Source organism: Protopterus annectens, chromosome 3.part1 (assembly GCF_019279795.1).
Source record: "Protopterus annectens isolate FY-2018-M chromosome 3.part1, PAN1.0, whole genome shotgun sequence".
Lineage (NCBI taxonomy): Eukaryota > Metazoa > Chordata > Ceratodontiformes > Protopteridae > Protopterus > Protopterus annectens.
In genome coordinates, this window is record NC_056732.1 from 473,098,377 (window position 1) to 473,123,186 (window position 24,810).

General features: G+C 41.3%; 1 protein-coding gene across 2 annotated transcripts in view; it reads right to left on the reverse strand.

The window, feature by feature from the left end:
* The window catches only part of LOC122798172 (MDM2 binding protein), a 983,220-nt gene extending 981,677 nt beyond the window's left edge, over window positions 1-1,543 (reverse strand). For both annotated transcript variants that reach the window (XM_044066913.1, XM_044066912.1), the window contains exons 1-2: window positions 1,491-1,543; window positions 473-617 (exon numbers count right to left, since the gene is read on the reverse strand). In XM_044066913.1, coding sequence (XP_043922848.1) covers window positions 473-617; window positions 1,491-1,527 — 182 coding nt within the window. In that variant the 5' untranslated portion in view covers window positions 1,528-1,543. The remainder of the gene's footprint in view (window positions 1-472; window positions 618-1,490) is intronic.
* Between the last annotated feature and the right edge of the window lie 23,267 nt (window positions 1,544-24,810).

Sequence of the window (24,810 nt, forward strand, 5' to 3'; positions counted from 1 at the left end):
GAAATCTACAATTATGACTAATAATTCTTGCTCTTTTTAAGACCAGATGTAGACTATCAAACTGGAACTACACATCATCCCTTCAAATGGATCCTTAAGTCACAAAAAAGCTAAAACCTTGAGATTTGTAGCACCTATTCAACATGTTTAACTCCATGAAGAAAACACACTATCTTCACTCATGCTACAAAATGTGCAACAGCATAAGAGAATGTTGTAATACAACTACTTGTCTAACACCCTTTGTCTGTTTTGTGAAAAATAAACATTTGAAGGCTTGCAATACATACTATTAATGGTCAGTGCCCTGTCCATATCAGATATGGTTCCTCAAGGTGTATTCCACATACAGATTTACCTTTATACAAACATATTAGGAAAACTAATCAAGCACCCTCTTACTTTCAAGTAAGCATGATGCAAACAAACAAATGAAACAAAGCTGGACTGCCACAATTTCCATCATATTTACCTTTTCACATTCCTTGTTGCTAGGCTGATCTCTGCTGAATGCCATGCATGCAAGCATTTTAGAACACCAAGTACTGGTAAGCAATCTTTCAGTCTTGGAGCATCACTATCAGAGCAGTGTATGATTACATCAACTAATGCGCGACCTGTAAAACATGAGGTTAAAAGATCATTAATTCAGGTGCGTCAATGTTTTCACAGGCTACAACATGGAATCAAGGAGTTACCATACTTTAATACAAAATTAGCCAGCAAAGACCTTAACATCTAAATACAAAATTCATCCAAGAGTAATGCGGTTATGAAAAACTGTATAATGTAAATATTTGTATATGCACATGCACACAAACAAAACCATACATACACACAGACACATGACTTTGGCATTCCACCACCAGCTATCAAAAGAAAGGAGTGCAGGAGAAAATGGGAGACAGAAAAGACGATCATGCTAAGAAATACTGCTGGTTGGCTAACACAAGCTAACGGCAATTGCAGTAGAAAAGAATAAGGTATCAGAAGAACTCTACCAGTTTCTGAAAAGGGACTCAAGCAAATAGCACAAAGAAACTCTATCAAACATCTAAGCTAAGCAACAGCTTGTATCTGAACTGGAATGTAATTTGGCATGATGTCTTCAAATGCAAGTTTCTCAGAAAAGTTAAAATTTGATCATCATACTTTCACCAAGCAGTCCTAAATTATCAACAACTGGTAAGAATTGTAGTACTTGAAGACCTCATCTTTCTGGGTCTTGGTGTTCCAGAAGCAGGAGCACCTGCAAGACCGATGACTCACACCTTTGCACTGAAAGGAAGTTTTGTATTTATAGTGCTGAAATGCACATACAGCAAACTGCATTAAATCACCTACTTAAAGAATATCCAATGAAGGAAACCCACTTCAAGAAGAAAAAAAAATAAAGGTTAAGAGCATAAATCACATATGCCAGTGCAAAAAATGGAAAAGAGCATACACAATGATGGTGTAAGGAGGAACTTAAATAGTTTCATACATACCAGAAGGGGGCAGTTTGTCTGCCAGTTGATGGAGCATCTCAGCAGATTCTTCAAAAAGTCTAAAAAATATGAGAAAGATCAACTGCAATACAAATACTACTGAGCTGAAGAAAACATAAAAGAAGCTGCATCTTTTGTCCTACCTACATCCATGTAATTACATTGCTCCAACTAATCACTTAACTTCCTTATTTACTGGGGAAGGCAATGCCCTAATCACTAATATCACAGGTTTCACACTGGGCTTCTAGACCACTGAAATTTCTTAAACCCCCCACCCCATAACACGCACAAATGACAGACTGAGAGGCATCCAAGGGCCTGTCCAACTACAGCAAATGCATTTTTTCAGTGGCTGAAGTTCTTGAGTGCAAGACAAGAAATTATACCATGGGGGCATGTACGTTCATTCTTATATGTGCAGCCCCATGCTAAAATTCTGAAAAATGAACCCCAGTGAGCTCCACTGGGTGTCTCAGTTCTTGTATCTCTTACCTCAATGCCATGTTGCAGCATTTTACCTGTGTAAAGCTACTATTGCACCCCTCCCCTTAAATAGTTCGATAAAACCAGTTCACCATCCAAGTAGTCAAAATCATTCCCTCTGCATGATCAGTCTAAGAAAAATATGCCTTTGGATATGTGAAAATGTCATCTTGTAATATACTAAATGGGAACTGTACATTTACATACAACTGTAAATAGTGTACATACCAATTCAAGTTTATATGCTATCTGCACCTTTCCCTTCGCCATATATATTTATATACATATGGTTTACTATCAAAATTTCGACATTTTTGTGAATAATCATTTACTCAAAAAAACATTGTCAAAATTAACATCAACCAACCAAAATAACAAATCAAGAAAAATATATTTTTCGAACTTACCTGAACATCCAGTGATGTTCAACACATGTTTTGCAGGGAGGCAAGCCCCTTTGACCCCCGCACACTCCCTGCTACTTACATATTACAACACTGAGAGTGCACTACAGTGAGGAAAAGGGTAAAGCTCCTGATCCCCACTGTAGTGTAATCTCCAATCAATATGTCAATCTCACAACAACGAATGCACACTAGCTTTCGCTGTTGTGGGTTCAACATATTTCGAATTGCAGTTATGCGACTCTGAAAACTGCCTTTCAACATTCAAAGTTTGCAAAATGACATTTGAAATTTTCAGTTTAAACCTATATACATACATACACACACACACACACACACACACACACACACACACACACACACACACACACACACACACACACACACCTAATCAGCTTGCTTTGTTCTCTGCACACTGCTTATGTATTCATTTTGTGTATATCTGTGCCCTTTGGGGCCGGGTTGTGGCTGAAAATGGCCTGTTGAATAGTCCAGTCATCTGGTAATCAAAAATTAATAAAATAAATTATCATCTGAAAATGTTACTACATCCACAGTTTTTTCTTTCTTTCTGTAAATAAGATAATTAAGTAGTTTTGGCTCTGTGAATCTGCGTAAAGGTAGGGTGCCCATCTGTGTTACTAGTTACAAAGGACATAGAACACATCCAGGTTGTCAGAAGGGTTGGCAAGGTGGGGAATAGCATGACTCAGGTACCAGCCACCTCTCCTATCCTGAAGAAGGGCATAAGATTATTCACTGCCTGCATGACTTGTGGCAGAAATGGTGTGTTACCTTGTTCATGCCACTACAGCCACTGCACAGTGATGGCTCCCTGAACCTGTTGGTCCAGCATCAGAGTCCTCACTCTCTAGTTTTAAGAAATGGCTGCTGTCAGATTCTGCTACTAGAGGCATCAAAATGCCCCCCCCCTCCCCGGTGAAAGACTATGTCTTACATTTTACAGGCAAATTTTAGAAAGGCAAACCAATTCTAGTGAGGGGCAGATCAAATGGTTTAATAAATGATTTAATTTCACCTTTTTAAGAGGTTGTACACTATAAACATTGGCATCCATCCATTGGTATAAGGAAAGGAAGCCACTGTCCTGAGGAGAGAATGCAGCCTACCTAACTGGAACGACAGTGAGCTGACAGGAGGGGACAAAGAACTGCAGTAGACAGTTCATGGCTTAGTTGTGGAATAGGAATATGTACACAAACAAGGAGAAGAAACTCAAACATAAGCAAGTGTAAATCACTGGTTTAATCCAAAAGAGATATATGAAGATGTGCGTGTTGAACATCTACATCTCATCCACAACTATTCAGCACTCACGTCTCTGACCATTGCAGTATACTCATACCAAAGGTACCTGCCAGACCTTCCATTGTTGGAAATGACATAAGAAGAAAGTATTTTATTAAACTGAAACTTAAACTCCTCTCATTCAAACAGTTATTTTGTAAATAATTTCTAACCTTGTATCCTTAGGAAATATGTACCAGTCAGTAATAAGAGTCACATTAGGCCAATAGAAATGAATCAGAAGAAGCCTAGGAGGGAATTTGGGCAGAGGCACTGCCTGACCTGGACAGAGGAAATCTAGGTTGACCCGTTTAAAATTTTTAGGTGCACTGTGCCACTCACAATCAGAAGCCTCCACCCTTGAGGCCTCAGTTCTTGGGTAAAAACAGAGACTTCAATGTTGTCACAGGAAATCTCCTTATGAACAAAAATCCTGGGTGTCCTGCCTTACCATTTCAAAATCAAAATGCATGCCCCTGCTGCTGAAGGAGCCTTGGGTATGTTGCTTCAGAAGTACACGCTAGAAACTGAAGATGTGGGTACCTGCAAAGCAGTCATACCAGAGGCATCGACAGTAAGACTACAGTGGAAGGGCTGTAAAAGTGTGCATCACCTCATGTGTTCTATTCTATTATATTAACACGTGTTTATCTTGCTTCTTTATACTGTATCTTGGCCTGTACAGACCGAGTCAAGGCTGAAAATGGTCTGCAGACCAGCCCAGTTACCCAGTTGTAATTGGATCCCTAAGCATATTACTGGGGTTTATGCTGAAATTCCAAAGACCACAACTGCAATTCCTTGTAGCAGAAGGACTAGGGGGTACACAAATAGGAACATATGAAGCTGAAGACTGCAGTACAAGGATGTACTATTACTCCAGGTACAGGAATCTTGAAGTTAGTATATAGAAGCAACAAGTGTATAAGAATTGCACCTTCCCCTACCCACTTTGGGAGATGTACTGGGACAAAGCCCCAGCAAAACACTTTAAAGACATTGTTTCATAATCCACTGACTTACTTTGCAAACAGCACTTTATTTTTACAGCAGTCACAGTTAAAGGTCTCAATCTTAAGAGAGAGTCACATAACTTCAGAGTCAAGCATCATAGGTAGGTACTAGGCTATCTGCCTGAGGGCATTTATAAGCCTAGCCAGAGTGTGTCGGCTTTTGCCGCCCCATTGATTAATTAACTGAGCCTCTGTCAAGCAGAGCCAGTGAAGTGATCCCAGGGGTGTACTTTCTGTTACCCATCCACTCGTCAAGGCTTCTCTTGAAGAGTGTTAGTGAGGGGCTCTGCCTAATGTAGTTAGAAATTTTGTTCCAAAGCATGGGGAGTCTCTGTGACAGGAATCTATCCCTCCAGCATGTTCTATTTATTGTTGTGGTGAGGTTTAGCTCACTAGAGTGCGTGGCTCACAGTGACTTGGATTTCTTTAGGTGGAGCATGTCCATCAATTCTGAGTTGGACATGGCTTTGTAAGTCAGGCAGAGATCACCTCTGAGTAAGCGATATGCCACCGAGTACAGCCGGAGTTTTTTCAGTCAGGCTGCATAGGACATATGTTTGAGACCAGTAATCCTCTTGGTGAGGTGCTTTTGTGGTCTTTCAAGCTGCTGGAAGCATCTTGTGAGGTACATCCCAAATGGGGCATTGTACTCTATGATGGGTCTGATGCGTGACGAGTAGAGGGGCACTATAACCTCTTTATTTCTAGATGCGAACCCCTTAGTAATTAAATGGGCCACATAGAAGGATTTCCTAACTACTTTGGCAATATCAGCATCAGTCATAGGCTGCTGACAAATACTTGTATTTACTGACCAATTACTAATCCTGCCCTGCAAACACCATAGGGAATTTAAGGTCATGTGGGAATGACAGATCAGGAGCACACAGGCTAGTATGTGGAGAAAAAAGTTTCAGTTGGTAAATATTTTACATTTTCAATAGAAAGGGAGTCCCAGAACGACTCGGGTAATGACAGCCTGCATGTCTGCTTGGCCAGTTCAGCGAGTGAGTAGGCACAACCCAATTGTAGGATAATTTATTCCCTATTTGGATGCTAAATTTCCTGGATTTTTTTTCTAAGTGCTTTAGCACTTAACTTCTGATGGCCAAATCCCACTGGTTTGCTCTATGCAAACAGGGTATGATCTTACTGTTACTGGGGGGACTCTTGTTTGCAAGTCAAAGGTCTACTTACAGGGAAGAAGAGCTCATATTATTTCTGTGTGTAATATTAGAGGTCTTCAGTTCTTCTCCCACTGCAGTAGACTTCTGGATGTTACTGTAGCAGAATAACTCAGATCTGAGCTATTAATGTAGCAGCAGCAGAATTGGGACATACAAATACTAGCTGCATTGAATATACAGCTTATGCAGAAAGCAGGGAAATATGGGTAGTCTTGTTGGGTCAAGTGATTCGGTAAACAGCAGTGTGTTAAAGATTCCAGTTCAAATCTCAGTCTTGCTGAGAGAAGAGAGAGAGAAATAAACACACTTAGAAAAAGGTAAAATATAGTAATGATGTGTGTGGCATGCCATTATAAAAAATTAATACTTTTTAAGATGCATTCCAGGTATCAGCAATGCAATTTGCAGTTCAGAAGTTGTACACATCACAAAATTAATATCTTGAAAATAAAACCCCACTCCCCCCACGTAACCTCCCCCTCCAATCATCTATCTCTCCACCTTCTGCTTAAACCTATCCCTTCAATCTCTCCAATCGTAACAGTCATTCCCCCCCAAAAAAAAAAACAAAACCTTATATATATTCAATATTTAATTTACTATGTATAAGATATGTAATATCCATCTCCCTGTGAATCTACTGTATTGCATACTCTATGAATCTTAATATATTTTATGATTGTGTGATCTATTCCTCTGTAAAATCAATTGTTCATTTTATATTTTTCTCTGTAACACCTTTGTATCTTTGTTCATATTGTGATTGCTTCTGGAGCTTTCCTCCCCGGGCCTCCACTGAAAACGGGCTACTCGTGGCCCAGTTGGACTTCCCCAGTTATCAAACTGAAATAAATAAATTAATAAATAAAAAGAAATTGTGTGTTCTTTACTTATAACAATTTTTTAAACTTTTACAGTGTATTGTCTCTTGAAGCTTCCTATGTAACTAACTCCATTAAAAAGAAAAAAGGTATGTACTCACCATAACATTCCATCTATGTTATCCATTTTCATTCTTCCTCAACTAATGGCTTAGATCCAATCCTCGGATCTGACTCAGCAGTTACACTAGCTCGTGGCCACCAAAAAACTCTTGAGCTCCTTTCCTACCCAAAATGCACCAACCCCTAACATCTCTTATATCCTGTTTGCTGCCCGACAGAAAGACTATACTGATATGCCATATCTGGAGCTCAGTACAAAGGACAGTAGTGTCCTTGAAGCCGCTCATTCCTCTAGAAGTCAGTCATTAAAAATGGCGGGGGTTGGTGGGTGGAGAGTTGAGGAAGAATGAAAATGGACAATACAGATGGAACGTTATGGTGAGTACATAACTTCTTTATCTGATGATGTCAATTTTCATTCATTCCACAACTAATGGGACACAGTCCCCAGCTAACTAAAATCCTAAGTGGACACTAAGGAAGGATATTCTTGATAATGGTTGCGCCAAATGTGCTCTTCCCCTCGAGACCAGATCTAATTTGTAATGAGTGACAAATGTATGAGGATTTAACCAAGTTGCAGCTGCACATATATCATACACAGAAGCTCTAGAATGCCTTGGTAAGGAGAGATTCAACTTGTTATAGACAAATAAAATGTAATCCGTCAACCATCTAGCTAGAGTTACCTTTATAATGGATTCGTCCAATTTAGTATGTGCAAAGGAAGTAGAAGTAGAGTGTGAATTCGAGGGGGTAGGATCCATCTGTCTGGCCAGAGCAGAGAATACTCTCTTCACAAGTTCGAAAGCAGGTCGCTCAGGAGAAAAGGAAGACAATGGAGCTGAGAAAGCAAGTTTCTGTCCCATCACCTCCCTCTACTCCGAAAACAACCTGCCTGAGGTGGAAGTCAGAGCTGAGCTGTCCTGCACCGAAGCTCCGAGAGGAAGAGACGGCTCCAAAAACCTCATCATTGACTCCAACATCCCAGATCAGACAGGGATGCTTCAGCTTCGAAAGTCATCTGGCTCAAAGGATATCAGAACTGGTGCACTCAAAGTAACATTCAGATCTAAAGAAAGTGCTTTCTTTGGATCTGAACCAGATGGACCCGGAAGGCTCAAATCCAAGGACTCTAAAGTTACAGGCTGGATTACAGAAGGAGCTGTAATGGGTGTAGTAGCAGATGATCGGGGTTCCTGACCCAAAGGGGTAGGAGCCAGGAGAACTCCCACCTGAATTTGTGCGGTGAGGAATTTCTTCATCATTCTCTCCACTTCTGCTTAAGCAAGACTCCTGTAGGAATGAGAAGATGCTAGGGATGGAGATTGGGAGCTCCGTTCTAGAAAGGGAGAAGGCACACTGGACAGAAGTTGATCCAGATGAGGACAATAAGTAGTCTTCAGTAGAGGCTTCGGATCCAAGGATGTAGCATCAGATACCGGTTTCACTGGATCCGATCAAGGTTGGACTGTAACTAATTTCAGATCCAATCTTTCTTTTTAGGTTCTGAAGAGGAAGAGGCTGAAGATTCCCAAGGCTTAGACCTATTTGAAGGGTCTCTAGTCTTGTGTTTGAGGGATTAAGCCCCAGTAATGGCCTCAAAGAATGAAGCTGGCAGCTTTGTCAGGAGGGCACGGGGAGTAAACCAGTGACAGATGCTCCATTCCTGCTGTAAATGTTCCAGGCCCAAGCAGTACACACAAAGCTTATGGGAATCAGAAAAGGACAATTTGTACCCACAACAGTTTTTGGAGTGAATATGTAAAATAGACATCTTCCCACTCAATAACTCGAGAGCGGAAGGTGACCACATCCAGATGTAAAAGTGGCAAATGAGAAATGGGAGATGTTAGGGGTTGCTGCATTATGGGGAGAGAAGGAGCTCAAATGTTTTATGATGGCCATGAGCTAATTTAACGGTCAAGTTGGAGCTCCATTAGTTGAGGAATGAATGAAAATTGACATCAGATCATGTACTTACTACTGTTATTCAACAATCAACATACCAGTACCATATTAACACAACATATGGAGACATACTTCCATCTAGTTTTATACAGCTATTACTGTAACTCTGCAAACTAACAGCTTTCATCTTGATACCATGGTGCTATTTCTTTGCCCACTTAACTGCATAATTTTACATTTCCTGGGCATGAATTATTTTAAGTTATCAATATTTAAGAGAGCATACTACTCACCAGACAACTTTGCTTTAATTACAAGAGTTGATCTTTGGTGAAACATGGATATGTCACTCTTCAAGCCTTCGAAGTATTAAATCTTCTTAACCACTCAAATTCCAAAGCATCCCTAAAGCTTCCTTACATGCCCTACCTCCCTTTTTACCATAATCTACTACCATCTGTCATCTTTGCCTCTAAACTTCTTATCTTATTGCTGTTCATCATGTTTCTTCATTCATGAATGCAATACTCTGTAGACAACTTCACAAAAGCCTCAATCAGCAAACAGACAACCATATCCACTAAACTGTCTCATCACAATTTATGCTGAAAACTCCATCAAACCTACCCAGGTCATTCCTCTTTTTCAAATATTTCCTACCTCCACCTGCACGGTCTATATCATGCCCCTGCTACAACTAACATGTCACCTTACCCAGCCTTCACTCTAAATAAGGGATAAAGAAGTTTGATCTCTTTGTCTGCCATATTTCTTAGAATACAGCAAACTCAGCAAAAGTGATAAAAACTTTGTACTTCTTAAACCTTCCACAGTCTCTCAATCATAGCACTGTCATCCTCACATGCAGTTTACACTGACACACATTAGAAAAGGAGGGCCTACTATAACTTCTATTATTCTAAATTTTCTAAACATCCGACTAAGCCTCCTGTCCAGTCAGTATTCATCTGACAGCCTCCCCATTATTACACAAATATTCAGCCATCAGAGGCACTGACCTTCAGTTTTCAAAAAAAAAAAAAAATGAAATTCAGTTTTCATGAGATGAAATCATGGAAATATACCTGTGATTTTTAATTGCAATATCCAGTCATTACAATGATTCCATCATAATTTTCTTCTGCAGAAAGATATACTGAAATTTAAAACATATGCTAGGCACAGAAGACTTAATGCAAGCTCCCAATATTACAAATAATACATTTCAGCAGAACATCTTGGGTTGAAATATTTCTCTTATCAAAAATGCCAAATTCCACGAAAATCATGTGCTTCTTTCAATTCCTAGACAGTCTAAATTATTTATTTACCAGTATTTTTACTGGGGAAAAATGAAAATCAGTGTCCCTCACCAAGAAGCATAACCACCTTTGTCAGAGCGACCACACATTCATTTAATCTGTATACTCTTAAGCACTTTTAAATATTTACCATCCTGGTTAATCTTCCTCCCACCACTCAGACAGACATACCCAAATCTAGCATTCATCCTTTACATAAAATGTAGATTAATCAGCTTACTATAATTATCTCTTATGAATCAAACTTTTTTCTCAGCCCAACCTATGCTTACTAAAAGATAATCAATGTAAATTCAATATAAAAAAAATCTTGTTTCTTATAGTAATAAATAACTAGTGCACCTTGCTTTAATAGAAGCACTCAGTCCTACCTTACAAATCAAAACATACCATTTATATTACATTATCTATAATTTTCTTGTCACTTTTCCTTAAATTTTATCACTTCTACATGGATAACATTGCAATATAAACTACAAAATTTATTCAGATCACAAAATTACTCCACTTATTTCTACCATACGAGTACTTTACCCTTTCAAATCAAAACACATTTATGTCTCCAAACCCAATAACTGCAAATGCTAAACATTAACAAATACAGGAAATATGACTACCTCTTTTTGTAACAGACTTCACTTCTTAAAACATTACACACAATATTTTTTCAGTTCAAACAACTATTTATTTACTTATAGGGCTAATGCATCACCATATTCAAGTTCAATCCAAGTATTAACTTTTTCATATGACTAATACTCTACCAGTCTAACATTTAAATTATCCTTAAGAAATGTAATAATTCAAACATACGGTTCAAAATTTGCTTAACACCACCTCACCATATTCCATTTCAAGGTAAATATTATCCATTTGCATATTATTAATACTTCATTATATGCCATGACATTTTAATAGTTAAAGCAGATATCTTAATTAGTCAAGCATGACTGCAAGAACTACCTATAATAATACTTCCATCATACCACAGTTCGATCCTGATAACATCTTTATAAGGTTGATAAATAACCATATTTTACAGCATCTAAACAGCATCAATGAATGTCATACTTGCTTGATCATATGATTATACTTAATATTCAGTTTTAAATGAGCAATGGTTAACATCTTCTCATGATTAATACTTCATGTACAATGCTATCTGAACAGGCTGAATAAGAATTTCCACAAAGCTTACTTGATATAACCACTTACTTAAATATAAAGGAGTAAGTAGCGACTGCTTAGTATGCACCTATGCCAAAGTTTGCACATTCTGATATAAACTGGAATATTTTACTGAAAATATCCCTAAAAGACCATAAAGCCAAGTAGAACTATCATGCCTCTCAAGCCATTTTGTTCCTGGAACTACACATCTAAACAGTTATCTTCTCTTCACCAGGTACATGTTTTCTTCCCATTCTTTCTCCAGCAGTTATCAATGTCCCTAACTATTAACGTCTCCTTTTTCACAACTTTTCACTTCATCTGGATTTTCATACACCCACTCACCATCAAGTCAAAACACTTGCAGCATGGCAGGGACTATTAATTTTTACTTCAACTTTCAACATTTACATTCTTTGCTTGCATCCACAAATCACAAGAGGCGTTTCAAAGTCTCCTCATACACAGGTCACCTAGCCAATGACAATCTTCTACCAGGCTGCTACAACTGACAAACTATTTGGCCTTTCTCATAACCTATCAAGAACACAATCATCCTCCATGTTTCCCATAATTCAAATCTGACTCCTGTGCTGGGAAGCGCTTTGCCATTACAATCCCAACACACCTTTTCTAAAGTATGTCCATCCAGTCTACTAGCTTGCTTTCCACAGTCTACCAAATGAAACAATTTTTAATTTTCAAAGACTTCATCAGCAGTCGTTCCGTTTGTTTGTTACCACTTCAAAATATAAACAGTAAGATAAATCGGATCCCACGGCTATTTGCAATTCATGCAAGACCACTGCAACATCCACTCCAACCACTTCTAAGTATTTAAAATATGTCAAACAATCCTGTAAAGTTCCACAGTTCATTTCTAACGCCAAGCCATTTAGTTGTACCAGCTTCCTTGGCTCTCTAGTAGACGATAGGGAAACAGCATGGCTGCACCCATCTGACTCATACCACTCTTCATCAGTGAATTGCTTATTTTCAGCTACCCATTCTACTTTTTCTATCAAAAATTCATAAACAATACCTTCCCCTTCTATATAAAGGCAACTGTGACAAAGAAACTACTACTAAGGAAAGTACAGTTTTGTACCTACCATAAATGTAGATGTCCGAGAGGTATGCATCTGCAGTCCTAACAAATGGGTTGTCCTGGCCTCAGGCAGCCCTTCGGTCGGCCGGATTCCAAAGTCTGGGTCTGGCCTCGGCTGATGTCGCACTTCACCCGACGTCATAGCTGCAGTTCAGCGGGTATAAAGGCATCAGCCGACGCCATTTTCCTCAGTGTTTCTTGCCCCAGATGCCAGGTGCCCTCTAGGAAGGCTAAATTTGGATAAATGCAAAAGTTTCCAAACAATAGAGAGCAAATAGAAATAAACATGTATATACATATATACAAACAAATACACCATAATAGATTCCCCCAGCTAGCTACAAGATGGGCAAATACCCTAGGAGTACCACAGAGGGGAAGGAGGGTGGGTAATCCTGACTGCAGATGCATACCTCTCGGACATCTACATTTATGGTAGGTACAAAACTGTACTATGTCCTTCAAGGATGCATCTGCAGTCCTAACAAATGGGTAGAATACCATAGCCAAACTGGGGGAGGAGGTAATAATAAGATTATGGTGTAGTTAAGATCACTTGCAAAACAGCAGTGGCAAAACCTGCTCGGGATCTGGAGTATAAGGGTAGATTATAATGCTTGGCAAATGTATGCACGGAGCTCCAAGTAGCAGCCTCTAAAATGTCTTTGGTAGCCACTCCTCGTAAAAAGCTGTAGTAGTGGCTGTAGCCCTTGTGGAGTGAGGTCTGATGTTTTCTGGAGTTGTCTTTCCATGGTAAGAGTAACAAAATCTAATGCAATTTCCTATCCACTTTGAGATTGTCTGTTTTGAAATTGCTTTTCCTTCCATTCCTGTTGCATATGCTACCAGTAGCTGGTCAGTTTTCTATTGCTCTTGGTTCTGTCCAGGTAGTAGCAATTGCCTATGTACATCAAGGTATGTAATAATCTTTCTCCCTGTTCTGTGGGTTGGGGAAGAATGTAGGTAGGTGGATAGCTTGGTTTAGAGATACCCTGGAGACCACCTTTGGCATAAAAGTAGGATTAGTTCTCATGGACACTCTATCTTGATGGAAGATAAGGAAGGGCTGTACTGCCATTAATGCCTGTAATTCAGAAACCCTTCTTGCTGAAGTGATTGCAAGCAGGAAAGCAGTTTTCCATGATAAGTACTGTAATTCTGCTGTTGCTGCTGGTTCAAAAGGAGGGAGTGTCAACTTTTCCAGCACAAAGTTCAAGTCCCATGCGGGCAATGGTGGCTTCCTTGGTGGCTTTACATTTTAATTCCTCTCAGAAACTGCCTGAGTAGAGGATGAGAGAAGACTGGAGGGTCCATGTTGTATTCTGCTGAAATAGCTGATGCATGAATCTTAATGGAAGAATAGGACAGGCCATTGTGGAAAAGTTCTGCCAAGTATTCCAGGATGTTAGCTATGTTTACCAGTGACACATCCTCTCCTTTAGCTGCACTCCAAATGAGATATCTTTTCCATTTTGCTGAATAAGTTTTCCTTGTTGAGGGTCTGCGAGCCTCCAAGATAATGTCTTTAACCCTTTGACATAAATCTGGGTTATTTTGTCTTATGCTATGTTCCAGGCAGCTAGCTGCAACGTTTTCAAGTTTGGATGCAGGGTTTTGAAGTTGTTCTGTGTTAGCAGTAAGGGAACTAGGGGTAGAGGCCATATTTGTTCCCGAGACATACTCCTCAGTAATGGGTACCAATGCTGCCTCGGCCAGTCTGGAGCTATCAGGATGATCCTTGGGCGGTCTTCTTTGATCTTCAATAGCACCTTGTGTATCAAAGGAAGAGGTAGGAATGCATATGCTGTCAGGTTTTCCCAACTGAAAGATAGGGAGTCCACCTTCCAAGCCAGAGGGTGGTATGTCCTTGTGCAGAATTTTTTCAATTGGTGGTTGTGTGGGGATGCGAATAAGTCTATTTCTGGTAGCCCCCATTTCCTTGTAATGGATTTGAAGATGTCTGGATGCAGCATCCATTCGTGGGCATCCGTGGTAGTTCTGCTTAGGATGTCTGCTAGTATATTTTCTTTTCCTGGTACAAATATTGCCTGGAGCTGAATGTTGAAGCTCAGGGCCACATTCCAGAGGTCCATTGCCATCCGGCATAGAGGGTATGAATGTGTGCCTCCCTGTTTGTTGATGTACCACATAACTGTGGTGTTGTCCGTCCTTATCAGCAATTGACCCTGTTGAAGAAACGGTCTGAATGTCTGAATTGCCAGTTTCACTGCCAGCATCTCCTTTTGATTTATGTGTAGGTTCAGCTGGTCTTGAGTCCATAAGCCTTGTATGCACTTGTCCAGCATGTGTGCCCCAACCGAGGTCTGAGGCATCCGTGGTGATAGTCTGGCTTGGTTGAGGGCTGTGGAAGGGTAGTCCTTTGTTCAATTGACAGGCCTGAGCCCACCATTGGAATTCTTGCTTCAGGCATGGAATTATTGGAATTTGGGTTTCTAGGCTGTGCTTGTGCTGAGACAATAAATTCCTTAGGTACCATTGCAACTTCCTCATATGTAGTCTGGCATGCGGAATCAATATTATGCAGGATGCCATGTAACCCAGGGCTTGCAGGACTTTCCTTGCTGTTAGCTGGTTCTGCGTTGTTAATGCCATGAAATAGAGAGGAAGGTGCTTCTGCTTTTCTGCTGTGAGGGATGCCATTTGATTTGATGTGTCCAGTTCTGCACCCAAGAAAGTTATCCTCTGGGATGGTATCAGCCTTGACTTTTTATATTGGCTGTGTATCCCAGGGCTTGTAGCAGATAAATGACCTTTTCAAATCTTTTGCTAATTTGTTTTGTTGTCCGCTTGTAACAGGCAGTCGTCCAGGTAAGGGTAAATTTGAATTCCCTGAAGCCTGCAATGAGCAATTACTGATGCCAGGCATTTCGTGAATACTCTGGGCGCAGTAGATAAGCCAAAGGGCAATGCTGAGAATTGATAATGCTCTGATCCTGCAAGAAATCTGAGGTATCTTCTGCAATTTGGTCGTATGGGGACGTGCAGGTATGCCTCCTTGAGATCTAGAGTTACCAGCCAAGACTCCTTGCCCAGCATGGGAAGAAGCTGCTGTAGGGTCAGCATCTTGAATTTTGGAACAATGAGATATGTGTTCAGAGCGGACAGGTCTAGAACAGGTCTCCATTGCTTTTCTTTTCTTGGCACCAGGAAAAGTCTGGAGTAAAATCCTTGCCCTTGTTCCACAGACGGTACCTTTTCTATAGACGGTACCTTTTCTATAGCTCTCATCCTTATTAAGTTGTCTATTTGTTCTAGAGCTTTTGTCTTTTGATTTGGAGGTAGGTTTGGCATTCCTCTCTTCCTTGGTAGAGTATGGAAGTGAAACCTGTAACCTTTGTCTATTGTCTGTAAAATCCATTTGTCTCCTGTGATGTAATGCCAGTTTACTGAAAATAAGGCTAGCTTTCCGCCTAAGGGTGCATCTAGTTGTTCCCTGGTAGGCGGTCTCAGAGCCAAGTCACTGTGATTGTCCTGTGGAAGTGGTAGTGGCTGGATCTGTGGCAGTACGCTGGTTGTTAGGCTGCCACTGGCGTCCCCTGTAGGCACCTCTGGATTGACCCCTGCCTCTTGGGTGCCTATTCCTGCCTCTCTGTGCTCTGGTGGTGTCTGGAAAGGACCAATTCTTGGAAGGCCAGTTCCTACTAAACCTTGGAGGCTGGACCTGTAAGAAATCCTTGACTGTCTGAACAGATTTTGCTTTCTCTTCCACCTTCTTCAGCACCTGCTGTGCAGGTGAGCCAAACAAATTATGCTTATCCATGGGAGCATCTAGGAGCTTTGATTTTACATGGTCTGGTAAGGACTGCTCTTTTAACCATGCATGCCTTCTGATCACTGTACCAGTCATAGCTGATCTAAAGGAAGCCTCCAGTGCATCACAGCCGCATTTTAAGGAATGATTACTGACCTGCTGTATGTTATGTACCATTTCCTGAAGAGACTTTTTGTCCAATGGTTCAGGCGAGGACAGTTTTTTAGTTAACTGGTCTAACATAAATTCCTGATACTGAATCGTGTGGAATTGACAGTTTAAGGCCCTAGCCGAAAGAGTAGCAGAAGTATAAACTTTTTTACCCCATCTCTCTAAGGCCCTAGATTCCCTTTCAAAGGGGAGGGGGTTTTTGGCAGAGGTAGCTGCTACAGCCTTGGGTCCCTGTGAAATAGTTTCAGGATCTGCAAAAGGAGCCTTATACAAATGATAATGTGTGTCCGGAACCCTGTAGTACCTGTCGGGCTTAGCAGGGGCCGGAGGAAGTGAATCAGGGCAGTACAAGCATCATTAAATGCATCATCCACAACAGTAAGTACTGGAGGAATGGCTAAAGGCCTATGCTGTGGCAAATGCAAAAAGGTCCTAAGCCTTTTCCTAGAGTCTGAAAAATTCTGGCCCTGCCATTGAAATTGTTCCCTCATAGCATGCAAGGTTTCCCCAAAAGAAAATTCCTCAGGCGGAGAGGCAGAAGGAATGGAGTCTTCTGCATCAGAGTCCTCATAAGGAGAATAAGGGCCTTCTGGAGGGATTGTATTTTCTGAATCATCAGAAGAGTAATCTGAAGAAACTGGCTCAGGGCGCTCTGCTCTAGGCCTCTTCTCTGGAGGTGGGTGAGAGGCCCTGTCAGGGTGAGGTTGGGATCCCCTGATCAAAGAAATGAGATCCTCTGCTAGACTAAGCATTTGAGTACTAGAGCTAGGCCTGTGAGAGGGGGTCTTAGTAGGCACAGTCTTGGTTGATTTTGCTGCTTTAGCCCTGGCAAAAGCCTTAATCGACATGGATGCAGGGGGCCTAGCAGCTCCACGTGCAGGAGTGGATATATCTAAAGGGATAGTATCAGATAAATCCTGTGAACCTGTAAGAGCAGGTGGAATTTCAGTAGCAGATTCAGCCATGCTGGATGAGGCCTCGGTGGGAGGCAAGCTTTCGGCCGAAGGAAGAACCGAGGGCTCGGTTTCAGCCGAAACAGAGACACTCGCAGTTGACTTAACCGCGGTTTCAGCCGAAACCGCGATCCGCGAGTGTCGGTCCTTTTCCTTGCACTTTTTAGCTAATTGTAAAGTCGGAGTTTCCGACGGCATGTTGTAAGCAAAAGCAGAGCCGAAAAACTCCTCAGCAAATTCCGACTGACGTCTAAGTGTCCGTCGGTTGAAAGAAGCACAGGCTAGACAGGCTGCTACGTCGTGGTCTGGGCCTAAACAAGGTAGGCAGTAAGAGTGGAAATCTTTATGAGGTATTTGTTTCCCACAAGTTAAACAGTTATTCACTTTTTCTGACATCGGCTGAGACAAGAAAGAGTCCCCAACGGGGTACTTAGCTTTTTAGAAGTCTTCGGTAGTAGCAATCTCTGGTTCTGACCGACCGGCACTTGCGAACAGCTTCTGCTTCGGGCGCCACGTGGCAAGAAAGACTGAGGAAAATGGCGTCGGCTGATGCCTTTATACCCGCTGAACTGCAGCTATGACGTCAGGTGAAGTGCGACATCAGCCGAGGCCAGACCCAGACTTTGGAATCCAGCCGACCGAAGGGCTGCCTGAGGCCAGGACAACCCATTTGTTAGGACTGCAGATGCATCCTTGAAGGACATCTTAGTCATTTAAATTACTGAAATTATGGCATGATCCATGGAGGTAGCTATCTTTAACAAACACAGCAAGTACTCACTGATATTAACTACAATTTATACAATCAACAATCGTATTTTAATACCACTGCTGTTTGGTATTCTGTGATCATCAGCCTTTATAAACTTCGGGGCTGGATTTTTTCCATGAATCTGAAACATAACATACTTATTTAGTACTCCACTGCTTCAAACAATGGCCTTGACAACATGCGTCTAGTAATGCCAGAAAGCAATGTGTAACGGACACATAAATTACAGATATTTATCTTAATTTGTTAATCAGGCAGAACACTGACCCAAGAGGACCTATTTCAGGCTCAGTCTGACAGAAAAAAACACAGAAACAAACAAGAATTGGAAAACTGGCACAAAGCAGTCAAGACAATATTTGCAGTACAAACATGAGAGGAGATACAGAAGTAGAACAGTAACAAGAAGCAAATACAATAAAAGGTACCCTAAACTGCAACAGATGAGGGCAGCTGCAATCATGATAGTTTGACTTGCTTAAGAAATAGACCTAGTACTACCTATAATTTTTAATTCATTTACAAGCAGAAACTGACTATTAACCAATTTAAAATGAATTAAATCTTCTCTGTACAGAACATGCAGCCAGCACAGAAAAAATACATTTAATCAACCTGTAAGATTTACATTTGCCTTGTAGAAATAATGATTGTGAACAACATTACATATGCTTAAATTGTTAAAATGGAAATAAAGATCAAACAGCTAAAATTAAATTTCTATTTAAACTCCATAAGCACTGCTAAAGCAGACTGACAGTTTACAAGAAGAAAGTAACTATTTCCTTCTTGTTAAGGTCTTTCAGACAGACCAGTACATAAAGCTACAATTCTAAAGTATATATCAAAGTTGCCCTACAAAATCTATTGCACTACAGGTTTGTTTTGAAATGTAGGTCTCGTATTATTAGATCAAGCATTTAAAAAAAATCTACCAAATATAAGCCGGCCTGTAATAAATACTACTACTTGTCATGTAAAATGTTAGAATGTTCTTAACATTTTGAAATCTAGCCCTTTTATGTCCTCAGACAATTAATACATTCATGTTCAGATGGGAGACAACATATTATTATTAAGAAGTATTTGATCTTGGTAAAGACTGTTCGACCATCCTGGGCTTTTGATAAGCTGGCCCAAAACAAAGAAGACAAAACTGTGTTTTTCGTTATGTAAAAACAGGTAGAAATCATGAATATTGCAAAATTTCTTGGAAAACTCATAATCTATAACCAGTTAAAGATGAAATGCAGGCTTATTGAATTTGTTACTTGCACACAAAAGTCAGGCCCAAGTACAGACTTCTGAAGTCTGTTATAAAAACTAAAAGCTTGAAGGTCAAGAGTGAGTTTCAGACTGCTAACTGGACCCCTTATACATCTGTTTCAGTACAGATGGACCATTCCTCCTTGCAAAGGTATAAACTGTTTACATAGACTATCAAACATTTATCTCAAACATCACTGTGCTGATTTTTATTCATTCTTTCTAAAAGCTATAAGATGATCAGGTGGAAGGCATGTGGGCAGCCTCCAGTACTTCACAAACTCTTACAGGAAAGCCTCTATAAATGTATAGGACTACAAGGGCACTGAAGTTCAACTGCACAGTATATTTACAGGTTTACTACCATTTGTGCGAATTTCATTCTGCTGGCATGTATGCTGCCGAAAATCAGAATGTCGTGCACAAAATGAAAAGTATATGGGATAGTCGAACAGTCATACGAATGCAGTAGTGCATTTGCATAAGTGTGTTTGACTATATGTACAGAGATCGCAGTATACTGGGGAATGGAAATGCATCCATATCCCCACTGCAGTGCGATCTCGGAGTTAGAATATATTAGTAGCAGGGGGTGTGGAGGGGTGCAACAAAAACGTGATATGTAACATAGGAGTTTGATTTACATCAGTTCTTATACAGCTATCACGTGATATTTTCGGTGACAATGTCGACTCAAATGTCTCGATCATTTGGGTCGACATTGTGAAATGGTCAGTATTTCGGATTTGATGGTTTACTTCGATATTGCGAATAGAAATCATTTTGCCTTTTGCAAGATTGATAATAAACCATATTTACAACCTACAATGAAGATTCTGTGGTCCCTAGAACAGGGTAGAGCACTGCACCAGAACAGAAGACAAAGACAGAGTTCCATCAAGCTACCAAAAATGTCACGGTCATCAGACTGAATGCCTCTTGCCAGAGCTTTGAGGCAAGACTGGGAAAATTCAACTAAGGATATCCCCTTCTAGCTGACAGAAAATATATTTGCAACCTTTCATCTTCAAATGCTGAAAGCATCATAAGCAGGGGAAGAATATAGTTTTCGACTCCCTATGGCTCTCTCCCAAGACTAATCCGTCCCTGTCTATTTACAGCTCTGTGATGGAGCAAAAGATCCCTTTCTTTATCTGAACTTGAGCTCAAAAAGTCTCCTAGAACACAGTGAATGCCCCAGGACTGCACCACCAAGAGAAAAGATGATGCAAGACCCACTCCCAGACTCTGATAACCTGCTTGCACTGGAAACAGGACCTTATTCCATTTTTTATTTAGATACTATATCACAACAGGAAGACCTAACCTGAAGAGGAGGGATTCCACACCAAAGTGGCTTTCCACAGGCATAAAAAAATAAAGAACTGCTCTTAATTCTAAGCAAATGATACCTTATAGCTTGTCAGGAATTTATCTGCAGTCAGTTTTAATTTCAGAGAAAAGCACAGTTGTGTACACTTACCATAAATGTAGGTGTTCGAGTGTATTCACTGTTGCAGTCATCACATTTGAGATATCTGACTGCAGGTAGCCGTCAGCCGGTCTGAATACCAGAGTCTTGGATTCCTGCGTGGGATGCTGTCTCTTCTTCCATGACGTCAGGTTGTCAGGGGTATAAAACATGCAGCCAATGCCATTACATCAGTTTTTCTTGCCCCAGATGTCAGGTGCCCCCATAAAGGGAAGCAATTATATGTTAATGGTACAGCTCCATCAAAAAGGAAATACACCAGAAAACTTAAATATACCAAACAAGAAGGAAAGGTAGAGCCAAGAAAAGTCTGGGGGCTGGAGGGAGGGTAACCAGGACTACAACAGTGAATACATTAGAATATCTACATTTAGGATAAGTGTACAAAACCGTACTATGTTCTTCGTGTTTCACTGTTGCAGTCATCACATTTGGGTTCATTCGCAAAGCTACGGAAGGGAGGAAGAAGTTAGAGAGCATTAGGGCCAGCTATTAAGCCCTCCAAGACTGCAGTGGCAAAACCGGCTCTGGATTTATAAAAAAAGAGGCATGTGGTAATGCTTGGTGAAGGTATGTACAGAGCTCCAGGTAGCAGTTTCTAGGATGTCCCTGGTAGGGACTCCTCTGAGAAAGGCTGCAGAAGTAGATGCAGCCCTGATGGAATATGAGGTTTTCCATGGTGCTTGTAGTAGAAATTAATGCAATGGGCTATCCATTTGGAAATGGTTTGCTTTGAAATGGCCTTCCCCTCTTCCCCTGCAGCAAAGCCAGCAAGGAGCTGTTCAGATTTTCTGAGAGGCTTAGTCCTGCCCAAATAAAATCTAAGTTGTCTGTGCATGTCCAAAGAGTGCAGTATTCGTTCTCCTTTGTTCTGTGTATTAGGGAAGAAAGTAGGCAAGTGAATGGACTGATTTAGGGCCACACTAGACACCACCTTGGGCATAAAGGAAGGATAGGTCCTGAGGGAAACACTGACTGCATGGAAGATAATGAAGGGTTCCACTGCCATGAGGGCCTGTAATTCAGACACTCTTCTTGCTAAAGTGATGACTAGAAGGAATGCTGTTTTCCAAGAAAGAAATTTCAACTCTGCTGTTTCAGCTGGCTTGAAGGGAGGGAGAGTGAGCTTTTCTAATAAAAAGAAAAGGTCCCAGGCTGGAGTAGGGGCTCTCCTGGGGGGTCTTAAATTTTTGGCCCCTACAAGGAATTGATTTAGCAGAGGGTGAGAGAGGAGGGGTGGCTCAGTAATATAGTGAGCTGAAATGGCAGAGGCATGAATTTTAATTGACAAGAAGGATGGGCCCTTATGGAGCATTTCTGTTAAGTACTGAAGAATATGAGGTAGGCTGGACACCATTATGCCCATCCCCCGAGTGTGGCTCCAGGAACAGTATCTTTTCCACTTTTCTGCATAGGCTTTTCTAGTACTAGGCCTCCTTGCCTCCAGAATGACATCTAGCACCTGCTTACTGAGGAATGCTATTGGAGAGCTCAAGGAATTAGCCAGGCTGCAAGGTTTATGGTTTGAAGCTGAGGGTGCAGAATCTGGCCCGCCTGCTGGGACAGCAGGGAAGGGGTCCGAGGCAGATGCCATGATTCCAGCATTGTCATACTGCGCAAGAGGGGGTACCAGTGCTGACGTGGCCAGTGTGGTGCAATCAGTATTGTCCTTGGCTTGTCCTGTTTGATCTTTAGCAGAACCTTCGAGAGGACAGGCAGGGGGGAAAAGGCATAAACCGAGAGGCTTTCCCCAGGTAAAGAACAGGGCATCCACTTTCCATGCTTGACTGTGGGGAGTCTTCGTGCAGAAGTTGCCCAATTGGTAGTTCTGAGGGGAGGCAAACAAGTCTATTTCTGAGTCCACCATTTGTTCCTCAAGAGATTGAATATTTTTGGTTCCAGTTTCCATTCGTGTGGGTCCATGAGATTTCTGCTTAAGTCGTCTGCCAGTGAATTTAGCTTACCCGGCAGGAATTTAGCTTGTAGGTGCACTTGGTAGCTCAAGACTGTGTTCCACAGAGACATGGCTAGTCTGCAGAGAGGGTACAAGTGGGTTCCCCCATGCTTGTTTATGTACCACATAACTTTGGTGTTGTCTGTCTTTTCCAATAGTTGTCCAGGAAGAATGCGGTCTTTGAAGGCTGTCAGAGAATTCTGTACAGCTAACATTTCTTTTTGGTTGTTATGCAGGTGCATCTGTCTTGGATTCCATTTGCCCTGAATGCCCTGCCAAGTGAGCCCCCCCACGCATAGCCTGATGCGTCTGTTGTTAAGGTTTGAGCGGCAGGGGGTAGAGTGAAAGGAAGCCCCTTGTTGTGGAAGCAGGCCTCTGCCCACCAAAGGAACTCTGTCTTTATACAAGGAATGATAGGAATCATTGATTGCAGGTCCTGAGAATGTTGGCACCATAGGCTTTTTAGATACCATTGTAGTTTCCTCATATGCAGTCTTGCATATGGAATTAATAGAATGCAAGAGGCCATGAACCCCAGGGCTTGCAGACAGCTGGGGTTTTGTGACCAATAGTTTGAAGAAGGTTGTCAAATGAACTTGTTTTTCCAGAGTGAGGAAAGCCATCTGGGAAGCTGTGTTCAAGCTTGCTCCCAGGAATACAATCTGGTGACAGGGTACTAGGTGAGATTTCTTTTCATTTATGGTGTACCCCAGAGAGGTTAGGAGTTTCTTTACAAATGCCAGGTGTTGTAATAGCAAGTCCTGGCTTTCTGCCCGAATCAGACAATCGTCCAAGTATGGGTATATTTGAATATTTCTTTGTCTGCAAAATGCAATGGCTGGAGCTAAACACTTTGTGAATACCCTGAGCGCAGCAGATAAGCCAAAGGGAAGTGCAGAGGACTGATAGTGCATGGAGCCTGCCCTGAAGCATAGATATTTCCTGCAAGATTCTCTTATTGGAATGTGCAGGTAAGCTTCCTTTAAGTCTAAGGTTGCCAACCAGCCATCTTTGCCTAGCATAGGAAAAAGCTGTTGAAGTGTTAGCATTTTGAATTTTGGGATTACCAGAAAGGTGTTTAGAATAGAGAGGTCCAAGATAGGACGCCAGGACCTGTCTTTTCTGGCTACCAGGATCTTGAATAAAAACCTTGTCCCCTTTGTTTTGCTGGGACAGGTTGAACAGCCCTGATTTGGGGGTAGGTCTACCCAACCGTTTGGGGTTGGTAGGGAGTGGAAGTGGAATCTGTATCCTTAGGAAACTATAAACAAAATCTATTTGTCCCAGGTAATGAGTTCCCAGTTTTTTGCATACAAGGCGAGCTTTCCTCCTAAGGGAGCAAGCAGTTGAGCAGGACTTGGGAGGGTTATGGTTAAGTCATTGTGCCATTTTTCCATAGGGGCGTGGTTTACTGCTCCCTGCTTTGGAAGTGGGAGCCCCCCACTGCTTAGACCTGTGTGCAGTCTGAGACTGTAACCTAGGTGGTCTGCTGTTCCTGGGTTTGGACTGAGAGGGCCTGTTAGAGACTGGAAAAGACCAATTCTTTGAAGGCCAATGTCTACTAAATCTGGGAGGCTGTACTTGTAAGAAATCTTTAACTGTTTGCATAGATTTAGCTTTTTCCTCCATCCTTTTGAGGACTTCTTCTGCTTTGTTGCCAAACAGGTGGTCTTGGTTTAAGGGAGCATCCAGTAATTTAGCTTTAACATGATCTGGCAAGTTTTGCTCCTTAAGCCAAGCATGCCTTCTAAGTACAGACCCAGTGACAGCAGCCCTGCAAGATGCTTCTAAAGAGTCAAAACCACATTGCAAAGTATGTTTACCAACTTGTTCTGCAGAATGCATTAAATCCTGTAATTCTTTGTGTTCAGCACAGTCAGGAATCAACATAATTTTCTGTTTAAGTAGTCCCATAATATGCTGCTGGTACTTTAACATATGAAACTGGCAATATAAAGCCCTAATGGCCAAAGTAGCAGGTGTACACCTTCTTACAACATTTGTTTAAGGCTCTAGAATTTCTATCAGAAGGGGTAAGATTTTTGGCAGCAGTAGCCTTAATGCCTTTTGGTCCTTGGGAAATGGTC